This window comes from Medicago truncatula, chromosome 7, assembly GCF_003473485.1.
Source record: "Medicago truncatula cultivar Jemalong A17 chromosome 7, MtrunA17r5.0-ANR, whole genome shotgun sequence".
Taxonomy (NCBI): Eukaryota; Viridiplantae; Streptophyta; class Magnoliopsida; order Fabales; family Fabaceae; genus Medicago; species Medicago truncatula.
The window spans coordinates 8,162,463-8,188,749 of NC_053048.1; the positions used below are offsets into that span (position 1 = coordinate 8,162,463).

General features: G+C 34.2%; 5 protein-coding genes across 6 annotated transcripts; 1 reads left to right on the forward strand and 4 right to left on the reverse strand.

The window, feature by feature from the left end:
* Positions 1 to 1,366: 1,366 nt before the first annotated feature.
* Positions 1,367 to 2,032, reverse strand: LOC11437801 (polygalacturonase inhibitor). The gene has a single exon (XM_003621763.4). The coding sequence runs from the start codon at positions 2,030 to 2,032 to the stop codon at positions 1,367 to 1,369; it is 666 nt and encodes a 221-aa protein (XP_003621811.1).
* Positions 2,033 to 12,279: 10,247 nt separating this feature from the next.
* On the reverse strand, positions 12,280 to 13,362 carry LOC11445613 (polygalacturonase inhibitor 2). The gene has a single exon (XM_003621767.4). The coding sequence runs from the start codon at positions 13,360 to 13,362 to the stop codon at positions 12,280 to 12,282; it is 1,083 nt and encodes a 360-aa protein (XP_003621815.1).
* Positions 13,363 to 14,363: 1,001 nt separating this feature from the next.
* LOC11445854 (polygalacturonase inhibitor 1) lies at positions 14,364 to 15,833 on the forward strand. The gene has a single exon (XM_003621768.4). The coding sequence runs from the start codon at positions 14,457 to 14,459 to the stop codon at positions 15,615 to 15,617; it is 1,161 nt and encodes a 386-aa protein (XP_003621816.1). The 5' UTR covers positions 14,364 to 14,456; the 3' UTR covers positions 15,618 to 15,833.
* A 1,517-nt stretch (positions 15,834 to 17,350) lies between these two features.
* LOC11438298 (uncharacterized) lies at positions 17,351 to 20,991 on the reverse strand. 2 transcript variants are annotated; one of them, XM_013592417.3, is made up of 6 exons: positions 20,829 to 20,991; positions 20,651 to 20,743; positions 18,185 to 19,462; positions 18,016 to 18,084; positions 17,702 to 17,900; positions 17,351 to 17,588 (listed from the first exon to the last, which is right to left on the reverse strand). In XM_013592417.3, the coding sequence occupies exons 2-6, from the start codon at positions 20,651 to 20,653 to the stop codon at positions 17,524 to 17,526; spliced, it is 1,614 nt and encodes a 537-aa protein (XP_013447871.1). In that variant the 5' UTR covers positions 20,654 to 20,743; positions 20,829 to 20,991; the 3' UTR covers positions 17,351 to 17,523. The 2 variants fall into 2 exon arrangements, with proteins under 2 accessions (XP_013447871.1, XP_003621817.2); XM_003621769.3 differs by having other exon boundaries at positions 18,185 to 19,471.
* Positions 20,992 to 24,072: 3,081 nt separating this feature from the next.
* LOC120575770 (putative ubiquitin-conjugating enzyme E2 39) lies at positions 24,073 to 25,817 on the reverse strand. Its single transcript, XM_039827816.1, has 5 exons — positions 25,668 to 25,817; positions 25,469 to 25,532; positions 25,047 to 25,186; positions 24,658 to 24,971; positions 24,073 to 24,447 (listed from the first exon to the last, which is right to left on the reverse strand). Exons 1-4 carry the CDS (start codon positions 25,815 to 25,817, stop codon positions 24,693 to 24,695), a joined length of 633 nt encoding a protein of 210 aa, XP_039683750.1. The 3' UTR covers positions 24,073 to 24,447; positions 24,658 to 24,692.
* Positions 25,818 to 26,287: the final 470 nt, after the last annotated feature.

Consider the following 26,287-nt stretch of genomic DNA (forward strand, 5'->3'; position numbering starts at 1 on the left):
TAAGAAATTCAAAATCTTACAAATTTCAATTAAAAAAAATATTATTTTCAAAATAATTTAACATTGAATTAATATATATAAAAGAAATCATCGCAATCAACAAAAATAATTTGACATTTAAAATTATAAGGTCCATATTCACTATGTAAAGAGAGAAAAATAAGATACTCAAAATCTTTCAATTTTTAAAATTTCAAGAAGAAACTACAAAAAGTAAAAAATTTAAAACAAATTCGTAGGTAAATCCGCAGGAAAAAGGACAAAACATTCCAAAATCTTCCGCGGGAAAAGCCTCAGGAAAAGTTACAGTTGCCTGCGGATATTCTTGCGGTTAAAGGATCCACATGAAATGTCCTCAGTGTACCGGAAACCGCAGGAAATCCTCAGATATTCCTGCAGATTACATTTCGCAGAACAATCCGCAGGTATATCCATAGATCCTAATAGTGAACAATCCACATACTGGAACCATGAGAAATATACTGCTACTGATGGCTCATTATCTATGGCGAATATGTGACGTCAATATCCCCATGAACAAAGATCATGTACTCACTAACCAAATTAACACTTAGAAGCTGATAACTACATTCTTGTTTATATTTTGCACAGAGATAGTCTCAATAACCACATCCAAAGGAACAAAATCTGAACTTGCGCAGAAACTTAATGCATAGAGGTTACACTAAGGCCTGAAATTAAACTTCACTATACTCTACTCCAACTCCCCTTAACATAGTCTATTAAGTATTAACTGTGACTCAATTAAGACAACTAATTATTTTACGTTGCAAACACAATAATCATTGCTAGGGCTGGTCTAACAGATTAGGAGGTCTAAAGCAAAATCTTTAATGTGGTCTTTAAAAATTATTTTTTTAACAAAATATTTATATAAAATCAATTTTGTGGAAACCAAAATTTGAATTCATGACCAAGAGTAATTGAGGTCTTTTTCGTAATCAGTTAAGCTATGCAAATGTCTGTAATTTATCTGTCATATAATATATTTATAACCAAATTGATTTTTTAGAGGCTTTTTTTTCACCCAAAATTTTGAGGCTTAAAGCCCTTGCTTTGATTGCTTGGCCCTTAGGTCGGCCCTATTTGCCCAAATTTAAACTTCGCACTAGTCCAAAGGTCTCTAATCGAGCAAAGTCTCAAGTCGCAAAAACATCATCAGAATTTATTCATTGAAAAAACTACATGATAATTAAAGCTCGTATTACCAAAAGAGATAATAGGAGTATTACAGTGGGAGTATTCTATATGCATGAATACTGAACACAGAACATTATTTTAGGGAAATAAAATTGTCACACAATGACTCAAATATATTATTTTATATACTTGCTGGTAGGCCTCACTAGCAAGCTGCTAAAGGAGCACCACAAAGGCATTTATTATGATCAAACGAACTCTTTGCAAATTTGCTCAATCCAGTAGGGATAGCACCACACAGTTGGTTAAAGCTGACGTTAAACTGGGAAAGAGACGGTAGGGAGCCGAACGACGCCGGAATAACACCGGTTAACTTATTGTTAGACAAATCAAACTCCTGTAAGCCCTTCAACTGGCCTAGGAAAGTGGGGATCGACCCACTAAGACTGTTGGAACCAAGGTCGAGTTTTTGTAGTCTTTGGAGTTTGCTGAAAGAGTTAGGAATTGGCCCAGTTACTTTGGGCATTTCGGCCAATGAGAGGAAGTTAAGATATGGAAGGTCGCCAAACTCCGCTGGTAGCGTACCGGAAAGACCCCAGCCACGGCTGATGGTGACGACGGTGATTCGGCCAGGTAGGGGTTTACCACACCCGACGAAGCTCCAGTCGCTACAACAGTCTGTACCGTTGTCCCAATCGGAAAGGCGGCCGTTGGGGCCGCCGAAATGGTCTCTGATTTTGAGGAGGGTGGCTTTGTCATTGGCGTTGCAGGAGAACTCAACATCATCAGCATTTGATGTGGAGAAGTAGATGGAAGAAAGGAAGAGGAGTGTCAAGTGGAGTAGGAGAAACTTGTTTGGAGTAGTCTTCATCTTAATTTTGGAGTTTTTTTTCTAAGTTAAAAAAATATGAAGAGGTGGTTTGAGATTTGGGTGATAAGTATGATTTTAAGCTTTGCTATTTATAGAAAACGTAGCAGCCAGTATGTATCTGTTTTAGTGAAAGTTGGTCAAACAAGTAGGCTTAAAATAATGAGATATGATCCTCTTCAAGACATAATAATCAAAGATGTATACTTCAACCATTGATGCATCCAACCATATCATAAAATTAGGAGGCTTACTTGGTGGGGGTTTTTGCCCAGCCCCCATTCATAAAAATAAAATAAAATAAAATAACGAGGTTTTTATTGAAAAATTGGGTCACCTACGTTGTTGCTAAGTTCGTAGACTTTGTATAAACTATTTAATCTAATTTTATATACGATCTCTCCATAATTTTCATACTGTATATGAAATATTTAATTTTTTGACTCAAAGAAAATACGGGATTGAAAAACGGTAAATGTATTTCTAGTTTTATAAAATTTAAAATTAATATTTTGGTATGCTTCTCCTTTTCAACACCTTTGTTTTTTCTCTCTATGTACTCTCTTTCATCTTTTAATTGACGGGTTTGGATCAATTTGTAATCTAAAATCATCCTTTTTAATTTTTTCTATATTTCAATTTAAATAAATTATTTTCACATAGATTTAGATTTTTTCTTTGTGATTTCATAATCTAAGTATCACACTATATTGTTCGTTGTCTAGTGCAATGTTGCACTATTAGGAAAAGCAAAATTAAAGAGGAAAATTAATGACGGAAATTTTAATTGAATGTTATCTTTTCTTTGTTATTTTTAGTAAATTTTAATTGAATGTTATTTTTGTTATCTTTTCTTTGTTATTATTAAATTCAATTGTTATCAATAATGCTAAAGGTCAAACATTGAAATATGTTTGAGAGGTTGATATTAGACAAACCCAAATTTTCTTTAATTTTTTGTCTGCAAGATGTCTTTTGTCAACAATTTTAATATCTGTTGTTAAACTAGCTCATATATATTATTCAAAATTTTATACGTATGTTTTACATAACATTTAACATATTAACATTTGTCATTAAAAAAATATATACACCTCTATGCTATTATAAAATGATAACTCCAAAATATATACACCTCTGTTGATCGCTTTTTGGTCATCTCAAGCTCAAAAAACCTACAAAAATTAAGGGGAAATGGGTAAACTTGGCTTTAACTAGTATTAAACTATATGGACTTTATATTTCCTTAAATTTCATAGTTATGCTTCATATTACTTGCAAAACAAGTTAATAAATGTTGTGAATAAATATGTAACATTACTGAAGTTTGACACTTATCAGATACTAGATAGGCCGGTAACACTCGATGTGGATGATGGTTGTAACACGACCTGGGTTTGGGTAAGACATGCTGGTGCACCCAATGATGGGCTAGTCAATACAACAGTCGAAGTTATGGTTCAATCAGAGCGTAAGCCGACACATTTGAAGTAAGTTTTGATTTGTAGGAGATGGCTATGTCTTGACCATTGCAAAATGCATTTCCTAGGGTCAGGGAGACGACTAAGTGTTAGGATATATGCCCATTAGAATAGCTCAATCCAAAAGACTATTTCATTAGGTGTGAGAACCTCATTGCTTAAATGTCATATCAAGCACTTTTATCTACTCGATGTGATGGTAGCCCTTTCCATTTTGACGGCTTCACTCACCTATCAGTAATCGACGGAACACATTAATCCAACTTATAGGTAGCTTTTTTCGTGGAACTCTCAATGAAAGCATCAATTGTTAGGATTTAAGCCCATGAAGAAAGTTCAACCCAAAAGACTAATCCATTAGCTAGGAGAGCATCATTGCTTGAATATCACATCAATCACTTTTATCTATTCAATGCGGGACTCCTAACAAAGAGGAAAAAGCATGAGGATGTTAAAAAAATAATGGACTACTTTAATATTTTTTGTTTTGATATTTTTGTTTCGTTTGGATGAGAAGTTAAACGTAGAAAACTACTATTTATAAACATCTGAGTTAAACGACTATTTTAACCTATTTTTAATTAAGAAAAATTATGCTAACATGAGATAGTAGTGCAAGAAATAACTTTTAGTGCCAATAACAACATCAAGGTGATATAAGATATCAAAAGTTATTTCTTGCACTATATTTGTCTTAAGATTTAACGAACTGTATATTGTGGTACAATGGGAGAGGTGGCTGAGACACTCAAGAGTAATTAAAGGCCTTAAAAAATGTCTGTGGACATAGCATTTTCCATTAAGAATCTGATGTGTGAATATGCCACGTTTTTGTGACAATGGAGAGTGGATGTGAAGGAAAGATTGGTTGACCCTTAAGGTGGGTAATCCATGTGAGAGAAATTGGGATATGGAGAGTTAAATTAAAGCTATTTAATACTCCCTTTGTCCGACCATCTAAATAAAATTACGAGTATTAAAAAAAATTGTTTGAGTTAATAGTAGCAGAAATACCATATCACTTATTTTTTTACAAGAGAAAATACTATATCACTTGTAAATTAGAGTTGAGTAATCATATTTAAACAACCATTTAATAATAATTTTTGTGATAACCTTATTTTACTATTTTTTATTGGTAAAAAACAGTAGCGAAAAAAATATATAAAAGTAAAAACACCTAGTCACTCTAAGATCACCTGTCACTCCCCATAAATGTGAATGGTGAACGCTTATACACCAATTTAAATTTGAATTTGTAGCATTTAATATAGTCCATTATACACCAATTTAATTTGACGGAGGCTTGTTGAAATAATTGATGATTAATCTTAACTACCCTTATCCTAATCTAGCTGCGTGATTGTCTGATTGATGTTATTTCAACGCAACAAATTTCAGTTGTTGCTAATAGAGTTTACACCGTAGAGGTGAAGTGCACCAATGTGTTACGTGTATCTCCAATGTCCGTCTGTATATATAAAATATAAATAAATAATAAAAAATATTACATGCTGAAGTCATAAAAATGACTTTTTTGATGAAGTAAAATGATCAATCATTGAGTATTTGTGTATTTAATCTATGTCACGTTAGATTATATGGTGTATTGTACATTTGTCCATAAGGCGTGTCATTATATCTTTACTTATTGCAATTGTGCCCCTGATTAAATTAAAATTAAACATAGATTCTCATTTGTTTTCCATTTATACACTAAGATTGAAATGCTCTTTAATATTTTATATGAGGGCTGCTTTGTAATAAGGTAAAGTTTAGTTTTAGAGTGGTCCATCAACATTACATTAGCCGACATGACATCGACAGTTATACTATTGACTAAACAAAATAACTTTTCTAGAAAAGTCAGATTTCTGACTCCACCGTAGAAGTCTCCGAAATATAAACCTCTGTCTTTTTTCTTTTTTTTTTAAGTTGCTAATGTAATTAATGTGTTTATTATGTATATGAATATCACTTCTTCCGTTTCACAATACTTAACTTGCAGCTTTTGAAGAATAATTTTATTTCACTTTATTTGTCATTTTTAAGTTTCAATGCAATGTTAATTATTGGATTCTCAGTAATACTCAGATATATTTATTGTAGAGAGATAAATAATTGAATGAAATAATAAATAATTAACGGTATTATAGAAAGAAACACATAATTTCATCAAAAATAACAAAATTTATTTGATATCTTGGTATGTCTATATTCCTCAAAAGCAACAAGTATTTTGAGTACTTGTCCTTTATTAGTATGTGTACTAAATTTGATTTTTCATAAGAGACAGATTGATAGTATTAATTAGGAGTATATTAAAAAAAGAAAAATAAATAATTAATGCATTTATTAATTTGTATATAGACTTAAACTTAGAGAAAAAAAAATCTTAAACAGTGCATATAATTAAAGACGAAGGAGTATAACACAAGGAAAATAGCTACCACTTCCGTCACATAATAATTGAGTTATTTGATTATTTTACACATTATAAGAAAATTATACAAGTGTGTGTGTGAGAGAGAGAGAGAGAGAGAGAGCCTTTTAAAAAAAAATGTCTTATTAAGTATTTGTACATTTACCATGATCAAAATACAAGTGAAATATATCAAATTAAGAGTGATAAAATTAGTTTTTTTTTTTTTTTTTTAAGAAGCTAAACTGACCCCCTCAAATTTGCACCAGAGAGAATCAAACCTGAGACCTTGAGGAGGAGCATAGTCCCAGATCCTAAGCCTATACCACTAGGCCAACCTAAGTGGGAGAAGGTAATTATGGTGTATAATTGGAAGAAAGTAATTAATATTGAATTGAAAAGTGAAATAGATTATATATTTTGGGATAAAATTTTACAAAAATGACTTAATATTTTGAATTGAAAGCGTGAAGCAGAAGAAGAGAATGGGAAGTGTAAGGTATGAAGGAAGTGACTGAAAATGGCACATGATTGACACATGGGTCACTTTACTATTGTGATTTAATCTAAGCCATTCTTTTTAATCTAATGGTTTCTATTTATTCTCATCATTCTCACATATAACTACCATTCTCATGTGATATGCCCCATATTTATATGAAAAATGATCTATGTACACCCCAATATACACCCCTTATGTGGCATGGGTATTTTGGAAATTTCACACAGCTTTCTCTTTCTCACCCTCTTCTCTCTCTTAGATCTCCCTTTCTTCTCCTTCCCACTCTGCCTCTCACTCACCCGTCACCACCACTGGCTGCCGCTGCATTCTTGCCCTTCGCCCCACCCCTCTCTTTGATGGCCGGCCCTTTGTCCTCCTCTCTCTTCTCGTCGGCTACCACCACCACCACCTTCATCACCACAACGGAAAAAATTCTAATTTCTGAAAATTGCAAGGAGTGGTTCTCTGATAGTAAGTGGGAAAATTCTAAACCAAGCTTTATTTTAAACCTTAACTAGCCACGATATGGATATCATTGCAGCATCTGGCAAAGACATTGAGTCCAAAATCAACAAGGAATGTCTGAAAAGTGCGAGTCTCATGATCAAGATGTCATCCATTGAAGTTGACTATCACTTTGCTCTTGCCATGAAAGCCTCTTTAGCTGAATATTGGGCCAACATTCAAGCTTGTTTCCTTTCAAAAATTTATATAATTTAACCGTTTAGATTTTATCAGAACAATCTGTACTTTCATTACACTATAGGTTTTGTTGCTGTTGTTGAACAAATAATAAAAAATAAACCTTTATCCATATGAAGCTTCTTCTTTTCTTTGCAATATCTAATCTCTGAAAATTTATGCTAATTTATATCTTCTAAAAAAATGTATATTTTCAATTTGCAGGGATTGTTCTAGATCTTCTAAAACGCAACATGGATGGGGGAGAGAGAGAGTCACGTGATTGTCAATGAGAAGAGAGAAAGAGAGCACGTTCCATTCTCTTTCTTTTTTTATTTTATTTTTGGAATTACATGTCATGTCTTTGGTAAAACTGTTTATTATTATAATTGACAAGTAAGGGTGGTACAAGAGTGGTACCTCCACATGGGGTTGTCTACGTATAACTGCTCTATTTAAATATAACAAAAAAAGGTAGCAGAAGGACAGCAAACCTCTAAACCTTCAATAAAAAGAGAAAAACTTACAAAGAGAGAGGGGATTAGGCCAATACTTTCAAAAAAAAATACAAACATAAAGTTTGGCATGTCAAGCTTGTTATGAATAATTTTCCTAGAAAGAAAAGCTGGAGCTGACATTCAAAAAAAAAAAAAAAAAACCTTGCATGGACAAGCCTATGTATGCAAGGAATTCGTCACATTGATTTCCCTCTCTAAAGATAGGGGAAACCATAAAATTCATGCCAAAAAGTAACTTCTTACAATTGAACCATCTGTTACTTAGGTTCCAAGGAACAATAGAGTCATTAGAAAATGCCATCACAACTAGCATAGCGCGTCAGTCTTCAACCAAAAACTAATTTGATTTCTCTAATAAGCTATTTATATGGCCCACATAGTACCACATAACTCAGCTAGAAAAGCATTACTAACTCCAAGATTCTCTGCAACGCTAAGAATACAATTTGTATCACAGTTTCTAAATATAATACCACAGGCAGATCATAGGGAGGATGTTGAAACATCTGTGTTTCCTTTGATTCAATTGTGAAGAGGGGGGTGCCACATGACTTCCTTTATCTCATGAGCTCTAGGAGGATGAATGTACACGTACGTTGAATTTCTTGAGAAATTGAAAGTCAGACATTGATGAAGTTGAGGTTAAGGGTTAATTGTTTCCTATCAATGCTACACTTGATGAGATTAGGGTAATAGCTGACTTCCAATGGATCATCTTTTTGTTAAACCGAGCTTGATTAGGGTAATAACTGACTTCCTTGATAAGATAGGGTGTTGATTATTGTTGCTTTAATCACTATCTTGGACCGAGGACTCCATCTTCATTCAAATGTCTTCAATATTATTAAAGTGAAAATTTAGGTTAACTATTGCAGAGAGCCAAGTCCAAATTTTGACAGCATAAGTACAATCAAAAGTTGGAGGGGTAAGTTCTTAACCTACGTGTGAATTCGATGCAACTCAAGAGTTGGAGGGGTATAAAAACCCCACGAACTCATCACTTAAATGAGTACCATTTAACTGATCCATATATAACTAATTGTTACTTAAATCCAACAAATAATGAGGGAATTAAAAAATCCTAACCGCCGCTAACATTTTGCAATCGAAACCAGGTTATTAATCACAACTATTTTGCGCAATCAGACTTAACTTGCAAAAATGATAACCGACAAAAATGTAGGTTATTACCTTCAATTTTAGTTCTAAATCAAGTTTCTTTTGGTTGATTGCATGGCCTATTTCTCCTCCTTTTGTGTGTTTTTAATTTTTTACTTTGTTGGTCTCCTCTGCAAATTATTGCATGATTTTTGAACATTTGACTTGCTCTGAGTATGTTTGGTTATGTAGGACTGGAGACGGATGAAAGGCGAGTCACAAGTAAAGCTTCAAAGTGGATTGATACATGTTTTGTTGAATTCAATTGATGGATTCTTGCTGGCCAATAGGCGCCAGAACCATGTATTTAGAGGCGCCAGACACCTTGAAGAGGGTGCTAGGCGCCAGGAGGTCACTTCAGAGGCGCCAACTCTCTGGAAGTGGGCGCTAGGCACCCATGCAGTAGCACTGCGATGGTTCGTGATTTTCAAGTTGTGCACTGGTGCTAGGCATCCCAGTCGGGTCAAAGTGCCCTGTGTCAGGCCTGTTATGCTATAAATACATTTTTAATCAGATTAGAAGGATCTTTTTAACCAATTTTGAGTTTAGAAACTTGTGACCAAGCAGAGAAAACATAAAGGAGGCGGTTTCCACCACCATTGAAGGAGTTTTATCAAGGATCATTCATGGATTGTTATTCTAATTCTTCTTTAATCTCTTTCTCTTGTTTATTTGTAATGAGTAACTAAACCCTCCGTTTTTTGGGATAAGTAGACCTAGATAAATAATTTTGTCATGTGATTTGATTATGATTATTGATGAAACTTCTTGAATTGTTTTTCTTATCTCCATGCTTAATGCTTTTATTGATTAATCACCTTTAAATTGATTTACGGTTTATATTGTGAAACGGAAGTTGAATTTATAAACTCTTTGAGATAAGAAATTCTTGCCTTTGTAATATAGGAATAGATGCAAACCTTTGAAACCACTTGAGAATTTTTGTTCATTCATGCTTAATTCTAATCTTAAATTCACTAAGGAATTAGGAGTTATTTTAGAATGAATGGTTCTGTCACTAAGGAATTAGGGCAAGAATAAATCAGAGAATTCGGTAATAATTCGATAAGTAGATTCAATAGTCATATTTGAGTTGTTAACTCAAGATAGTCATCTATCGAACCTCATCCTTGACAATTTTATTATTATAAAGTTCAAACCAATTTTTTTTGCTTAATTTTCATTATTGCTATCAAACAAATCTCGTACCTTTTTGTTCACTTAAGTAACGAGTATTATTCGACAGTATAACACGATCTTCGAGTTCGACACTCGGTCTTACCGATTTAATTTTACTACTTGCACAATTTCGTTAACTTGCGAAAATCGTTATCAAAAAACTCCCCCCATTTACTTTTTTTTTTTTTTTTATTTTTTTTCTATTTAATAATAAGTAATGCTAGTTGCCTAGTTGGAACGATAATCCATGTGGATACGATACTCACTTATCACTTTATTTCTAAATAACGATTTGATACACTTGCCAAAATTGTCCATCAAATCCTTAAAGTGATTTGATTTGTGATTAATGATTTAATCAAGATCCGTTCATCGTGATATATTTTACTAAGAGGATTAAAATTTAAAAAAATCCCTCTTAAAATCCCAACAAGAAATAGCAGAATTCCAAGGATGGACTGATTTAGATTATACATGGGATTTTGATAACAGGAAATGTTTTGATGTTGGGATCAGGATCGGTATCTTGGTCTTATAAGAGGCAGTCTATTGTCCACAACAGAAGTTGAATTTGTAGAAGTAGCTTCAAGTGTCTGTCACGTTGTTTTGCTTAGAAGGATCCTCGATCAATTAGGGGAGTCACAAGGGAAATGCACAGTGATACAATGTGATAACATATTAACATCTCATCAATAAAGCTATCCAAAAATCTCTTAATACATGGAAGATGCAAACACGTAGATGTGAGATATCACTTTCTTACAAGATCAACTTGCTGATATCATGACCGAGCCCTTAAAGCTAGAAGCTTTTTGCAAGCTATTAGGGAGAAATTATGCAACTGTGAAATGTCTAGCTTATATTGATGTATATGTTCCATTCTGATAGTTTGTAAACTGAACAATTTGATAGAAGGTTCACTTTGGGGGTGGGGTGTTTGTTAGATACATAAGTTAACTTTATAGGTTACTTGCTTCACATCAACGACAATCTTCGAATCTCTAGAAAAATCGTAATTATCAAATCCTAACCCAACCACCCACTGCAACGCTTCACCAACATCCACCAAGCATAATGGGGAAAACCAGGTGGTTTTTGTAAGGACAAACTAAACACTCGTCGACATCTCGAAGGAACATACCCATACCAACCTTATTTTGAGAGGAAGAGAAGGAAGTATCAACATTACATGAAACTCTATGTGGAGTAGGTTTCTATCATCTTACGTTGTTCGTAATGCTCGGTCTTGATGTAATATTTGCTGCTAGTATATCTATGGTTTTCCTCATCTATTGCGCAAGTTTCCACTCTTCTAACATACGTCGGGCATGTTCAAAAACTTGTGTTGTTGTAATATGAAGTCAATATTTTTTTTAAATGTTTAGCATGTTATAGTATGTAGCTAATAATTAACCCACACAATTTTTTCTTCTCTTCATTGATTGGCAAAGTCATAAGGGCGTTCTTGAGAGGTGCAAACAGATCTATAGAGCTGAGCCTTCAATTTATGGGGGCCTTAATTTTTTTTTATATGAGGCCCAAATTATGGAATACACACACACACACACGATGTCAAACATCATTTTTAAATCGATTCAACTGATCTTAAAATGTCAGCGACAGTTCATTGCATCTATAAAATGTCGAGCGGCAAGAAAGAACATTGTTATAGAACACAAATTAACACTAGGCTATAGACACCTATGTGCTTTATGGTCAAAATACCAAAGTATATATGTAGTATTAAATAACCCAAGATAGTTTTAATTATATAGTTTAGCAGGGCCTCTAATTCGATAACTCGTTTCTAGCAGTTGAAAAGTTGATCAAGATATTCATTTGAAATTGTATTTTCCTTCTCTTTCATATTATTGATCAGAATATGAATTTATTTTATTATTAGTAACAATAATGATTATTTTTTATATTTACGAATGTTATTTTCAATTTAAATATAGAAGATTGTTTTTAAAAATTTGCATTTTTATTTTATCAGGAGCCTATTTTTACTATGAGAGTTGTACCTCGAATTTCGTAGGGACGGCCCACATAATGCGTCATAATTGGAAAAGCCACAAAATCCTAATCTTAAATCCTTATAGAATAACAATATTGTGAAGAAAACATATCAGGTGATATTGCATTGATAGTTCCACACTCATTTATAGAAATATGTTTTCTAAAACTCTTCTCAACTTCTAAGATCAGTGTGAATCTTTTAATGAATGTTGTGTCAATATCAACACGCTAGCTTTCATTGTATACAAACAATAACAGAAACAAACATCAGATCTTTCAACTTGAATGTATTAAGCCTTGCAAGGTGATAAAGGAGCACCACAAAGGCATTTATTATGATAAAAAACATGTGAATCAAAATTGAACCACCTTTTGGGAATTGGGCCACAAAGCCTATTGAAACTAACATCAAGGTTTGTTAGGCTCTTGGGGAATTCGGGTATTGAACCAGTGAGCTTGTTATGGGAGACATCAAGAAGAGACAGAGCCGGCAGGTTTCCGAGAGAGGCCGGAATTGGGCCAGAAAAACGGTTATTTGCTAGGACGATTAAGGTGAGCTTTTTTAAACGGCCCAAGAACGATGGAATTGGTCCACTAAGTCTGTTTGTGTCGAGCACAAGGAGGTTAAGGTTTGTCAGCTTGCTCAAGGAATTCGGTATTGTACCGGTGAGATGGTTTGCGCGAAGGTTGAGATTATTAAGTCTAGACAGTTGACCAAGAGATGATGGTATAGAGCCAGAAAATCTGTTGGCGTAAAGCATGAGCCCTGTTAGCCTCTTGAGCCGGCCCAGGGAGGGTGGGATTGGGCCGGAAAGTTTGTTTGCTCCAAAGTTAATGCTAATGAGGTTCGTCAGTTGGCTAAGAGATGATGGAATTGGGCCGGAAAGGCTGTTGGAAGAGAAGTCGATAAAATTTACGCCCTTGAGTAGGGTTAGAAAACTAGGAATTGGGCCTGTAAGGTTGTTTAGGCTGAGGTCGAGATGGACAAGGTTGGATAACTTCGCGAGGGATGAAGGGATTTCACCAGACACATGGGGTAAAGCGGAGAATTGGAGAACTTGAAGAAATGGGAGATTTCCTACCGAGGATGGAAATTCGTTGTTGATGTCATCCGCATTAATGACTATAAGCGAATTGACACGACCATTCGTGTCACACGCGATGCCTGTCCAGTTCTGGCAGCAGTTCGTGTTAGGATCCCACGTGGTAAAGACGGAAGCATTGTTTCCGAAATGGGATTTGATCTCTAGGAGAACATTTTTGTCATTATGGTTGCATGCTTGAGCAGATATAAAGAGGTTCAAATAAGAGAGACAAATAAACAATGTGAATATGAAAGAGAGAACATGGGATTTTGGTGATGAAGATTGCATGATTGGAATTTAATTTTTATTTTTTTTTGTGTTTGATGAGAAGATGCAAGAAAAGTTGGGAACATAGTTACTATTATTTATAGAGAATGATTTAAATGTATAATGCTGGCATTATTGATCAAGTTGATGATTTGAAGCACAAGTGGACTGGTTATGAGGCAGCGGGAGGGCACATGATTTTTTTTTGTTAATATGACATTAAAATGTTGCTTATCCCTAAACAACGTGATTGCTGAATATTACAGTCCTTAAAACAGGCATTCTAGAAGATATGTTGACGAAAAATTGTGAAGAGTTGATATAAATTTTTGGTGTAAGAACCTAGTAGGAACGATACCTTTTTAATATTAAAAAATTAATATGACTTGATGGACCCATACCTTTTTAATATTAAAAAATTAATATGTAGTGATATAAAGTTACAATAACGTTAGTTATCGTGAATTTAAATTTCACGACTTATTCCGACATGTGTTATCCACCAAGCCATTTTTGTTGACTTTCATATTAGGCTTGCTTTCTCATTGGTGCATTGATGTTTCATTGTGTATTTGAGAAAACATCATTCGTTGAATATAGCACTACTGATAAAGTTATTGACAGTTGATTTGTGAGTCTCATTTAAAAAATTTGTGTGAAATATTAAGTTGGAGGGATTGACAGTTTAAAAAATTTAAATGATTTTTGTACACCCTTTACACAATCTACATGAAGAGATTAATTAGGTAGGAATTATAGCATATTCATTCTTTCTTCATAAAGTACGTAGGGTCGCCAAATTAAATGCCTTGACGCGCATTGATCCAAATAAATTGACCATTCAACAATGTAATGCAATCAATCTGTTATCCAAAACACCTCCACCATATGAACCTATATAGTATAACCAAGTTTACCTGTCCTAAAATGGTTGACTGAAATTACACATTATAGTGGGCGTAAGACTTTGGAACTCTTGCAAATCACCCAACTATAAGACATGGTTTCCCAGCTGCCTCAGAGTCCACTTATGCGGCATAGCACAAACGTGTAAGATAGAATGTAGTACTAACTATATATATTCTCCCATGTACACAACTAGAAAATAATCAACCATGGAAATCACTTACAAAAATACCTCTGCTCTCTCTTTAATCTTCACTTTCATTCTCTTTATTTCCTCTCTCAACCTCTCTTTCTCCACCACTATATGCAACACAAATGACAAAAATGTCCTACTTGGGATTAAATCTCAATTCAACAATGCCTCAGTCTTCACAACATGGGATCCTATCACTGACTGCTGTAAAAATTGGTCAGGCATAGAATGCAATTCAAATGGCCGTGTGACCATGCTTGCAGTTAGTGACACCAATGACGTCATTGGCGAGATCCCAACCTCGGTAGTAAACCTTCCGTTCCTCCAATTTTTTACATTTGCTGTCTTTCCCGGTGTCTCTGGTACAATCCCTCCAGCCATTGCAAAGCTCACTAACCTTGTTCACCTCGACTTTAGCTTGGACAGTCTCACAGGCCCAATCCCTGATTTCTTAGGTCAACTCAAGAACCTCGATGTCATCGACCTCTCTGGGAACAGGTTTACCGGCCAAATCCCTGCATCACTAGGTCGACTCACCAAGCTTAGAAGCGCTAACCTTGGCTCAAACCAACTCTCCGGCCCAATCCCAGCCTCCTTAGGCATGATCAAGAGCCTAGAACAACTCTACATATACATTAACAACTTATCTGGCCCAATTCCAGCTTCTTTAGCTCAACTTCCTAAACTCAACGAACTTTCCCTATTTCAAAACCAGTTAACCGGCTCAATCCCTGAGAGTTTCGGCTCATTCAAGAACCCTGCTCTAAACATCGACCTTTCGTCCAACAACTTATCCGGGCCAATCCCAAGCTCTTTCGGCAAGGCCAAAATCACAGCATTGGTACTCTCGAAGAACAAGTTCTCTGGAGACGCGTCGTTTTTGTTTGGGAAAGATAAGACTGTTTTAACAACCATGGATTTGAGTAACAATATTTTCAAGTTCGATTTTTCCAATGTCGATCTTTCTCCTGGCTTGAAGAACCTAGACATAAGTCACAACATGATATTCGGGTCCCTTCCCGAAAAGCTTGGACAACTGCCGTTGCAAAGGCTTGATGTAAGCTTTAACCAGCTTTGTGGGCAGATTCCTACCGGACGACGACTTAAGCAGTTTAGTCCAACAAAGTTTTCTAACAATACGTGTTTATGTGGTCTACCATTACCAGCTTGCACTTGATTAATTTGGTTATTTGATTTGCAAAAACTGAAATAAGGAAATGAGTTGGTTGTGAATGGATTACGACTTTCTGATTTGTATGGATTTGAGATTATTGATGTTAATTATGTCAATGTACTATAGTTGTGTAAGTAACACCGAGTTACCCTTACGTTTGAAACAATGTCTATACATTTTAAAGGTGAAATAAGTGATTTTAAAGGTAACGATGAGATAACCACCAAGTAGAAGTCAATTTCAACTTATACATTTTTTACTCTCTACTTATATAAAATTAATCAAACCTTGAACACAACTTACTCTCAAGATTAAAAATCTTAAAATGATTATGCCGGTTATTCCAATTTCAAATGCTTATAATCTTTCGTGGTATAGCAAGTGTGTGTTAGAAAATGTTCACTTCTAAAGATTGTGCGACAGTTCAAAGGTATGTCGTCGTATAGTTTTTTAAGGTTTTATGACTTCAATCTCATTTGAAAAACACACGATGGAACAACAAATTTTGACATTAAAAGGTAATGAGGAGATAATTAATCATTAAATAGAAGTCAATTTCAACTTATTCCATAGGCTCGCATAAGTTAATTTTGAAGTTGTTCCTCTAAAGTGAACAAATCATTTTTTAGCGTAAGGTGGACAATATCAATTGTTAATTAACAAATTAAATGTTAATATTGTAGATACTTAATAATAAATCACGAGTGTGTTACAATAACAACCCTTGATTTTCTCATTTTACACTTAACTCACTTTAGAGGATTTTGTTAGATATATTATGCCTATAAAACTTGAAAACCTCTCTGTTTTTTTTTTAAGGAAGGAACTTGAAAACCTCTCTGTTAGTCTGCTTTATATAATGAGTTAATTTATTATTGATAATTAAATTCACAACATTGGAATTTAGTGGATACAATAGTTTTCTACTCAAACTTTTCATTGATTGAACTAAAATGATATAACTTTAGTGATAAATGTCCTATTAAGTGAAGGTAATTTTACTTGGAAGTTTACTTGTAATATTAATAACATTTTTAATATTTTTTTTATAAGCAAAATGTATTAATGAGAGTATAAGGAGTACTCTGGTCTAAACCCATTACACAATTATTTCTCATACACTTTAAAAACAAGTTAAAGGACTATTCCACCAATCCGAAAATAAAAATATTTTTACTCCTAACTTCTATACTAATAAACCAAGACCATAACAATCTTTAGATGTTTTTTTATTAATCACCTCCGCAAGATTTGTCACCTTCTCATTGAAGAGTATATCATACCTCTACAACCAAATGCACTAAATAAGACAACTTTTTTGGGATCCTACCCTTAACAAGAAAATTGAAAGCCAAGAAGTTCTCAACCACATCGCAATTCGACTCTTCAGGATGCCATTCCAACCACTTGAAGATACAGTGCCCAACTGCCATGACAAAGGACTCAGAGAAAACACATCACACTATGTTGTTTTGTGATATACTTGTGTTATTCCGGAATTTTGAGTAAAGAGAGATCTAACTTCATGGTAGGAGTTGTCTGCCGCTCATTCAAACACACTTTTGATACCAAGTTTTCTTCAACATAACGAATGGGATGAGTTAATTACCACTAGAAAAATTGACATTTCTGGCATAATATTGAATAGATCTTCTCGAATATTCACAAAAGAAGGTGGTTTGTGAGAAATTCAACAAAGACGATATACCAGCAAATTATGAGAGAAAGAATGACACTGAATCACAAAATAGACATCTTTATTACCATAAATAGAACATTCAAGTTGGTACAAGAAAAACAAAATAAAATTTTCAATTACAAAGTCAAACTTTTAAGCTGCCACTCATACACCGAAGAAGTTACATATATCTACAACTGTTCTGAATTTTCAAGAACATAACCGAACTTATCATGGTAGCAGCTTATCCTTTCCATAGATGCGCTGAAGCTCAAGAGTAGCAGCTTGGTATGAAGCTGAAAAGGAGGAAAACATATTAAAATTAGAAGTTGAAAAGGTTAAATAATCGATGTTGACTTTAATATCTGATGCAAGGGTGTGCTGGGCATGCAAACTGAAAATTCCTTACATTTCCAAGTACGGAAGTTCCTTTGGTTGATAGTGGCTCCTGTCACAGTTTGAATAGCATCAAAAAGCATCTCCTGAGGACTGTTTTTAAGCTCTTGAACAACAGCATAGACGGACTTTCCATTCTCAAAGAATATGTGACTGTTAGGATGTTTTGACTTGGCCCCAGCGTGACGCTCAAATTCATATGCATTAAGAGCCTTCATGACAGAATTTTTGCAGATCATTGCTAGGATTTATGCAAATTCATATGCATGAGCACTATTGCTAGGAGTTATGAAGATTATTAGAATGCAAGTAATATAATATGCTAACCTTTTGCCCCTTGCAGATATCACATGAACACAGGTACCCAGTTCCTTTTATGACTCCTTGAAGATTTTTCTGCCAATGAGAACATCAAAAGTTTTAAAATGTTAGTAAGAAAAACTACAGTAGCTTCGAAATTCGAAAGTAAGACAAGTAAAATTGAAACACAGTTTACCTCCCTTGACCATGTACAATATTTTACCGGAATGCCATCAAAAATACCAGTTGACAACAAACTTTTGACATTTGAAGGGAAGCTGTTAGTAGAAGGCTTCTTCGCTGTCTTTGGTTCTTTGTTTTTAACAACAGTTTCATTTTTAGCATTAGATTTTGGAGTGCTATTTACAGGTGGATTAGGGCTTGATTCACTCAGATCCTTTTGGCTCTCGACACCTTGAGCTGAGTTCTGGTTGCCCATTAACGGATCAGAACTATTAATCATTCCAGTGGAGTCATTCAGTTGAGGGTTAACATGAAAACCTCCAAAAGAAATGGAACTGCTGTGACAATTACTCAGGTTTTGACTCACAGGTAAAGAACTAGAGCTGCCGCTATCAAAAGATGGAATTGTTGAAGCAATGTTTGAATCCACCTTATCATAGGAAGGAGCCATAGTTGTGAAAGTTTCTCCTGATTTACCATAGGTTGGACCCATTGATGTAATGCTCTCATGCCCCATGGAATATGAGGTTCCTAGAGATATCAAATTGTCATCTTCCTTTCCATATGACTGACCCATTGTTATGAAATTTCCATCGCCCCTGTCAAAGGACCGACCCATTGATAAAATATGTTCATCTCCCTTGCCATAATTGTGACCCATCAACAAAAAATTCCTGTCCCCTTTATTGAAGATGTGACCCATAGCAATGGTGTTGTCGCTTCCATTGGCGTAAGTTGGGCCTGATGTAATATTGTCATCATTCTTATTGTAAACAGAACCTATCGAAAATATATTGTTATCAGCTGCTGGCGTGCCATGGTCGGAATCTCTGACTTGATTAACTTTAACTTTCCTTATACCACCAAAATTTAGAGATGGTGAAGGAACTCCTATGGAATGAGACATTGACAGCCCAATAGATGAATCATTACCATTCTGATTCCCAAAATCATTTCTTCCCATGTTTATATTTCCACTTCCAATTGACGGAATGTTTTTATCAACTGAATTGTTAGACCGTACAAAACCAGAACCAAAAGGACGGTCAGAAAATTGGCCAGTGACCGGGTGAAATCCCGAACTGGTTTCCCATTGAGAAACATTCATTGTTGAAACTGGCATGTCACTAACACCTTCAACTGCTTGTTTCTTGTTGCTGAACATTTGAGGTTCACTTGTATCCACAAACCACTGATGACTTCTCTTTGGTTCGACTCTTGAAGAATTATCAAATCCAATATTTTCTTCAGCTATGCAGCCAACATCTCGGGGACTCCAGAAGCCTTTATTCTGAAATGACTAAGAAAACCATAGCTTAGAGTGCTTATCTTACATGATTTATCACAAAGTGAGCATAGACTCAGCCAATGCATTTTTACAGAAAACATAATATTCCGTGTATGGAGTTTGAAATCAAATATTACTGATTACAAGCCATAAACTAGTTAAAAAAAATAACATACCGAATCAACACAAATCACAAAGCCCCCATCAAGTAAGAAATTAAAAGAAAGGGGAAGGCTCGGAAGACAGATGGAACTCCTTCCTTACGAAGAAAACCCTTCAATCGGATAGGAATTTAGAACAAGAATGAAACACATTTATTGAAGCATCTGTTTTGTGAATCTTCAGCCAAATTTTGTAAATTAAAAACAAATCTAACTTCTACCTTCCGATTTAAATAACTACATAGAAATAACAAAGTGAAGAATCTTCGTCAAAATGGAATCCAGAATCCATTTCAAGCATGCACACAAGTCATATTATTATTACCTCTGTGTTAACATCACACATTCACAATAAAAATTTATTAATCCAAAAATTAGTCCAAGTTTAACCTCGCAAAACAATATCAGAGTTATGCATTTGTAAACTTCATAATACTTTACTCTGATCATTGCATAACTTCAACAAAATTCAGTTCCACAGAGCTACTTATAAATCAAAAACGTCCACTCACAATTCAGTTAATAAACCAACAAATCATCAAGATCAACTACAAATGAATGTATCAAATTCAAAGCATGCTTAAAAAAAGGGGATTAAAAAAATAAAATAAAGAATGGAGGAAACTCCCTCCGGTCACTATTATAAGTAAAAAAAATCATTTTTAGGTTCATTGCATAACTTCATTTCAAGGTTCATACATAATGTATCCGGTTTCAAATATACACCAGATACATCGTTATTCAATAAATTTAAAAAGTAATTTTTTTCTTACAATAATGACTAGTATACGCTGACACCACTAATAATTTTAGAAAATTATATAATTCAGTATAATTATGTGTGTCGGTGTCGTGTCGGACACCACATGTGTCTGATACGTGGACACAAAAGCCTGACCCGAGGAGTGTCCGTGTTTCATAGTATTATACTTACTATGCAGTTCATCAAGCAATTCCATACAACAACAAAATCAAACATCAAACAACATTTGCATGAAACAAAAACCTTTCTCTAAACTTAAAAACATACCATATCTCTCTCTTTGAAGATAACGATTTCACAAACTCGCTAGTATAATGCACAAACCTTCAAACTCGATCAACTACACCATCAAATCAAAATCTGCAGCAATGATCAAAACAATATTAACATGAACACAAAAGGAAAAAAAAATAAGTATTAACAATAAGAAGGGAAAAAATGAAACCTAGAAATGAGAAAATGGAATCAAGAAATTGAAGCTACGATTGCTTTATTGAATTGAACAAGTTCAAATCACCAAACCGGAACTAACGCTGGAGAATTTCCCGACGGTGGCGCTCCGCCGTTGATAGTGACACTGAAAAAACGAAGTGTTTTTGTGATTGTTGCAAATGGGTTTTTGTGGATGGATCAAAGATATAGTGCGGTGCCTTCTAGAGTAATTAATTCTAAGCCTTATCTAACCGTACACGTGGCATAGTTCGATGCAATCTGCATGAGAGTTTGTGTCAAGAGGTTAATCTGGACCGTTGAAACTGTGTGTCGTTACATTTGCATGAAACTGAATCCTTAGCGTATAGTGGAAACACGCGTGGGGGGTGTATGGTTTGTTTAGTTACGATGACATGGCATGTTGTGATTGGTGAAATTAGAAACACTTTCAAGTATGTAAGAAGTTTAATAATTGAGGTTTGGGTTTGGATATTACAACGTTTGGTTTAAAATTAGTGTCGTTTTAGTAAAAAAAAATATTTTAAAAGGAATGTCATTTTCAGTTTTCAATATAATAATAATATTTTTTTTAACTGTGCTCTTCAATTAATATTATATACACTACTTTCAAAGTATTATTTTTTCTTTAATAGAAAACAAACTAATAGTTGATTAGGATAATTTGGTTTGAGGTAAATTGTGACTTGTGAGGATAAGTTGTTTCATATATATTCAACAAGATTGGTGTATATTAAATGTTTTTTACAACAAATATAGCATAGGAAATTTTGGATCTTTTTCTACGAATTTCCAAGGAAATAATGTGTTAGAATTTTTTCGAGGAAATTATCGAGGAATGGTTTGCTAGACAATATTTTGCAGACGGTGTCATCTGACACGCTTTCAAAAATTTATCAAGGAATGGGTTTATAACATTGTTTTTGCGTGTAGGGTCGGTGCTTTCCAACGAAATTTTTCTTCGGTAAACCCAGCCAATCACAAGCTGCCACGCACCATGTTTTCAACTTTATTCTGCATGTGGGGCCAGAGTTTTCCGACGAAACATTTCCTCGGTAAATCCAGCAATCACAAACCCCCTTTGACTGAGAGATGCTTTCTGACAAAAAATTTGTCGGTAATTTTCTCGGAAATTTTGGTAGGAAAATTCAGTATTTTTTGTAGTGTGCAATGGTGATCAGTAGTAATGAGAGTGGTGATCAAAGGTTGATGGAGTAGTGATAGCCAGAGGTATAACCATTGATCGGAGTGGTAATTGTCAATGGTTGAAGTGGTGGTGGAGGTGATTGAAATGGTGGTTGGCAGTTGGGGTGTTCGCGGTGTGGTTTGGTTCGATTTTGAGCATAAAAATCATCCAAACTGTGAGATAAAAAAGTATCCAGTTTGGTTTGGTTGATTTTTAAAAAGTCATCTAAATCAAATCAAACCAATGCGGCTTGGATTGGTTTGGTTTGGTTTGTGCGGTTTATCGCGATATAAAAAAATATTTCATTAACTCTAATATTGCCGACTTGTTACAAAATAAACATATGACATTTTATTTTGCTCTTTACTTGATAAAATATGACTATACATGAATTGCATAGCTCCTTTTGTCAAAAAAAAAAATGAATTTCATAGTTCCTAAACTTTTATTTTCAATACCAACAATGTATTGTTCTGCCTTAATATAGTCATGTATTACATGTATCATAAACTGGCAGAACATACCACCAAAGTTATATGGTTGATCAAAATAGGTAAAATTATAACTAACCATATTAAAATCAAACACAACTTATGTCAAAAATCAAATATGACTGATCGAAGCACAATTAAACAAAAATATCATGGAATCATCGTCACTCATTAATACTTTAATTTTAAGGGTTAAATAAGTAAATAATCCTTCTAAATATACCAGCATATGATTTTAGTCCCCCTAAAATATTCTTTAGGCTTTTGGTCCCTCCAAAATTGTTCATCCATGAAATTAGCCTCTGCTCTACATTGAGAATAGGGACTAATTTCATGGATGAAAATTTTTGGAGGGACCAAAAGCCTAAGAAATATTTTATAGGGACTAAAATCAAATGTTGGTATATTTAGGGGAACTATTTACTTATTTAATCCTAATTTTAATAAGAACTGCAGTATGTTTTTAGCAATCCAGTTCTCCAATATATTTTTAATTAAGATTTTTGATTCTTATTTTGATAAAAACTGCAAAAAAAAACTGGATTACTAAAATCTTACTTTGATTGAAGAGACAAATTAATTTTAACTTTGACATACTGTTACTATCAAGTCGTTTAAGATTTTGGAGCACTAGAGAATTGTTTGTCATTAGCACCTATGTCACTTTATTGAAGAATCGTTCAGAATTATTCATTTTTTAGACGTTTTGTTCAAAGATAAACACCTAATTTAAAAAATATAAAAAATAAATAAATAAAAAAAATTTGTATTTCGCATAATGACAATATAAAAGAATATTTTTCTACATCATTCAACTCTTTGATGGCTTCTTAAAGTATCATACAAAAGAAACCCTTTTTTAAGTGTGACAAAAACCCAAAAAAGAGTGGGTAATTTGTGTGGGGTGCACAACACACAACAATGATAAATCCTTACTGCAGTACCAAGTATTTATAGATTATCAATATTTATGTTAGGGTTTATAAAAGAATGTTTTTTTAGGTAACAAAGTAGCAGATTATGAAATATCACGATTTAAAAAGTTGTATTGGAATCAAGTTTCATCAGTTAATCCTATAATTATTATTGTCTTTCCTTTGACCGATTATATACTTGTAGTGTTTCAGTTATACACTTTCATTTATCGTTAAACATACATCTAGATGTCTCGCACATAGTGAGAGATCTATTTTATTCCATAGCTTTTGATGACTCGCGTAGTTAACTAATCAAATATTATTACATTTCGATAGTGTGTGATTGTAAACTTAACTCAAATTCTCGCAACTAGCATCTACAAATGCTTATATTCCCTGTCCTTTATATAAAAAGACTATATCTAGCACTTTAATGATCATATTCCGAGTATAACGTCAGAAAAAACATCGATATAATGAAACAAAATTTATATATAATCATCTGGATCAAGTATTCACACTAAAATCATAATTAAATATGTCTATTTCCCAACATAATGAGAGAGAGTTAGTTACACAAATGAGAATGCAGTTAATGTACAACTATGTTAAGATTTTAACTAGTATATACAACCATGTTAAGATTTTAACTGAATGTTAAAAACAAAAACTTGCATGCAGTTAATGTAATAAGCTCTTAATATCATAGTCTAGAAATTGGGTTTTGAAAACGAATGTTCCTTGATAAGCCAATCACTTCCAGCGGGTCGGTGCCGGCAGAGACGTGAATTTCTCACAGTCCTTGACTCAAATTTTTTCAAACTCTTGGACAAGAGTTTTCACACACCCAACTAAACCAGCCTTAAATGTAGATGAGCACCTTCCTTTACCCTTGTTAACATTTTGAACCCTGCCTTTGTCGAAACAACCAACTTGAACACCTTCCATGTATGCTTTACATAAACCTAGAATATGATGTGCTCTGTTGTAGAAATGGCCCATAACAAGGTCTTTAAAATTCTGAAAACCAAATATGACTTAAATCAGTTGCTTGAACCCCAAGAAAGGAAAAATATTTTAACTACCTAGCGATGGGAGTGTAAAAAATAATATTATAACATAATTAAGTGTTTGTACAACTTTTTGTATTATAGCCTAAAAACCAATGAAATCAACAAAACTTTCTAGTTCTAGAGATATAAAAGAAATGAACCAAGAGTAGAACCAAACCTTAGGAGAACTTCTTATCATATACGTCATTGTCCTCACTGATAGAATGAACATATCCTCATTATACCGCAGAGCCTCCTATTTTCACCATCTCGTGGGCCAATACCGTCTAAAAATCCAGACTCATTAAAGTAAGGCTTTGCATTCAAGATTAGACCTTGTATGGAGACGAGAACCTGATGCATTGTCGAAACACCTGGAGTCCACATCTCATCGTCGTCGCCAACCCAGGTGTTAAGTAGACTGAGGCATACATAGCCATTTTCATACAAATTTGGATTGAGCCCAAGACCACCAGAGTGGTAGTCGAGTTGCTGCCACAAAAAAATTGACCGTTTATCAGAATTGAATTAGAAAGACAGTCAGATAAAGTAGTTTCAACCACGTACCGGGGGTTCATCGGGATATTCAGGGGGAAAGTATAAATCAAAAAAGAAAAGACCATCATGGTAAGGAGTCCCTTGTGCTCCAATAATCACAGCTCTCATGAGATCCATCCTTGATTCGTAGACTCTCACAAATATTGTATCTGATGAGCATTAAAGAAAAAAGTCAAATAAATGGTCAGGTTGAGTGAAAAGCCAGAAGCAGGTTTCACATTATGGTATTTATATGTTCTTGATTCCAATTTCAGAACAAATATATGGAGTGGACACCGTCGGGAAAATTTTGGCAATCTATCCATAAGGATTGGATGCAACCCATATGGTAAAGTCCATCAGCTGAAAAAGAAAATTGGATACTACGTGTGATGTGTGATATGACATGGAAAATAGTACAAGATATTTCGTATCAAGAATACTAGACTCACCCGGCAAATGCTTCTCCAAAATCCTCCACTCTTCCTGGATTTTTTTAGCCCAATTCTTTGGATTCTGCTCAGGAAATAGGTTATAGGTAAATCCATATAATCAAGATCAGAACTTAGAAGAATTTACAAGAGAAAAAAAACTAACATGCTTCATGGAAGAATTTTTTTTAATATAGTGATGGTCTGAAATGTCAATGACAGTGTCAAATTGCTTAAAACTTTGAAGTTTCCTCAGAGTTTCACTTTCTGGTTTATCAGTAGCTTTCATTTTCAGGTTCATCGGTGATTGGCCACGCCTAAACGGCTGTAATGCACCTGATTTCTTCTTACTAGGGGCAGCTGAAAACATATGAAGGTAGTCATCATCGTCGAATGATGGATCAGAACCATTGGCCATCAAGATTAATTAAGTTATGTGATACCGAAGTTTGACGATTAAAAGACTGAATCCCACTAACTCTTCCAACTTTTTCCATGTGAGGCTGCCAAAGAGTAAAACCAAACGATCTCTTAAAAGGATTGCGAAAAAAATGATATAGTCATTTAAAATTTGGAAAATATAATATCAATCTACTGCAAGGAATAGCAAATAACATCATACAAACCAGAACTTTTTCCATGTGTGTCTTCCCCTTGTTACGTTTACGAGATATTTGACCAAGTACCATTAAATCATCATCGTTGTCGTCAATGTCGATCAGATCACAGACAACGGACTACAAAAGTAACAAACAACGATTACTTGTTGGTAAAGAAAAAGACAGACTTTTAGAAACGTTTATAAAACATAGATAAAATAAAATGGACCTTGTAGTCAAA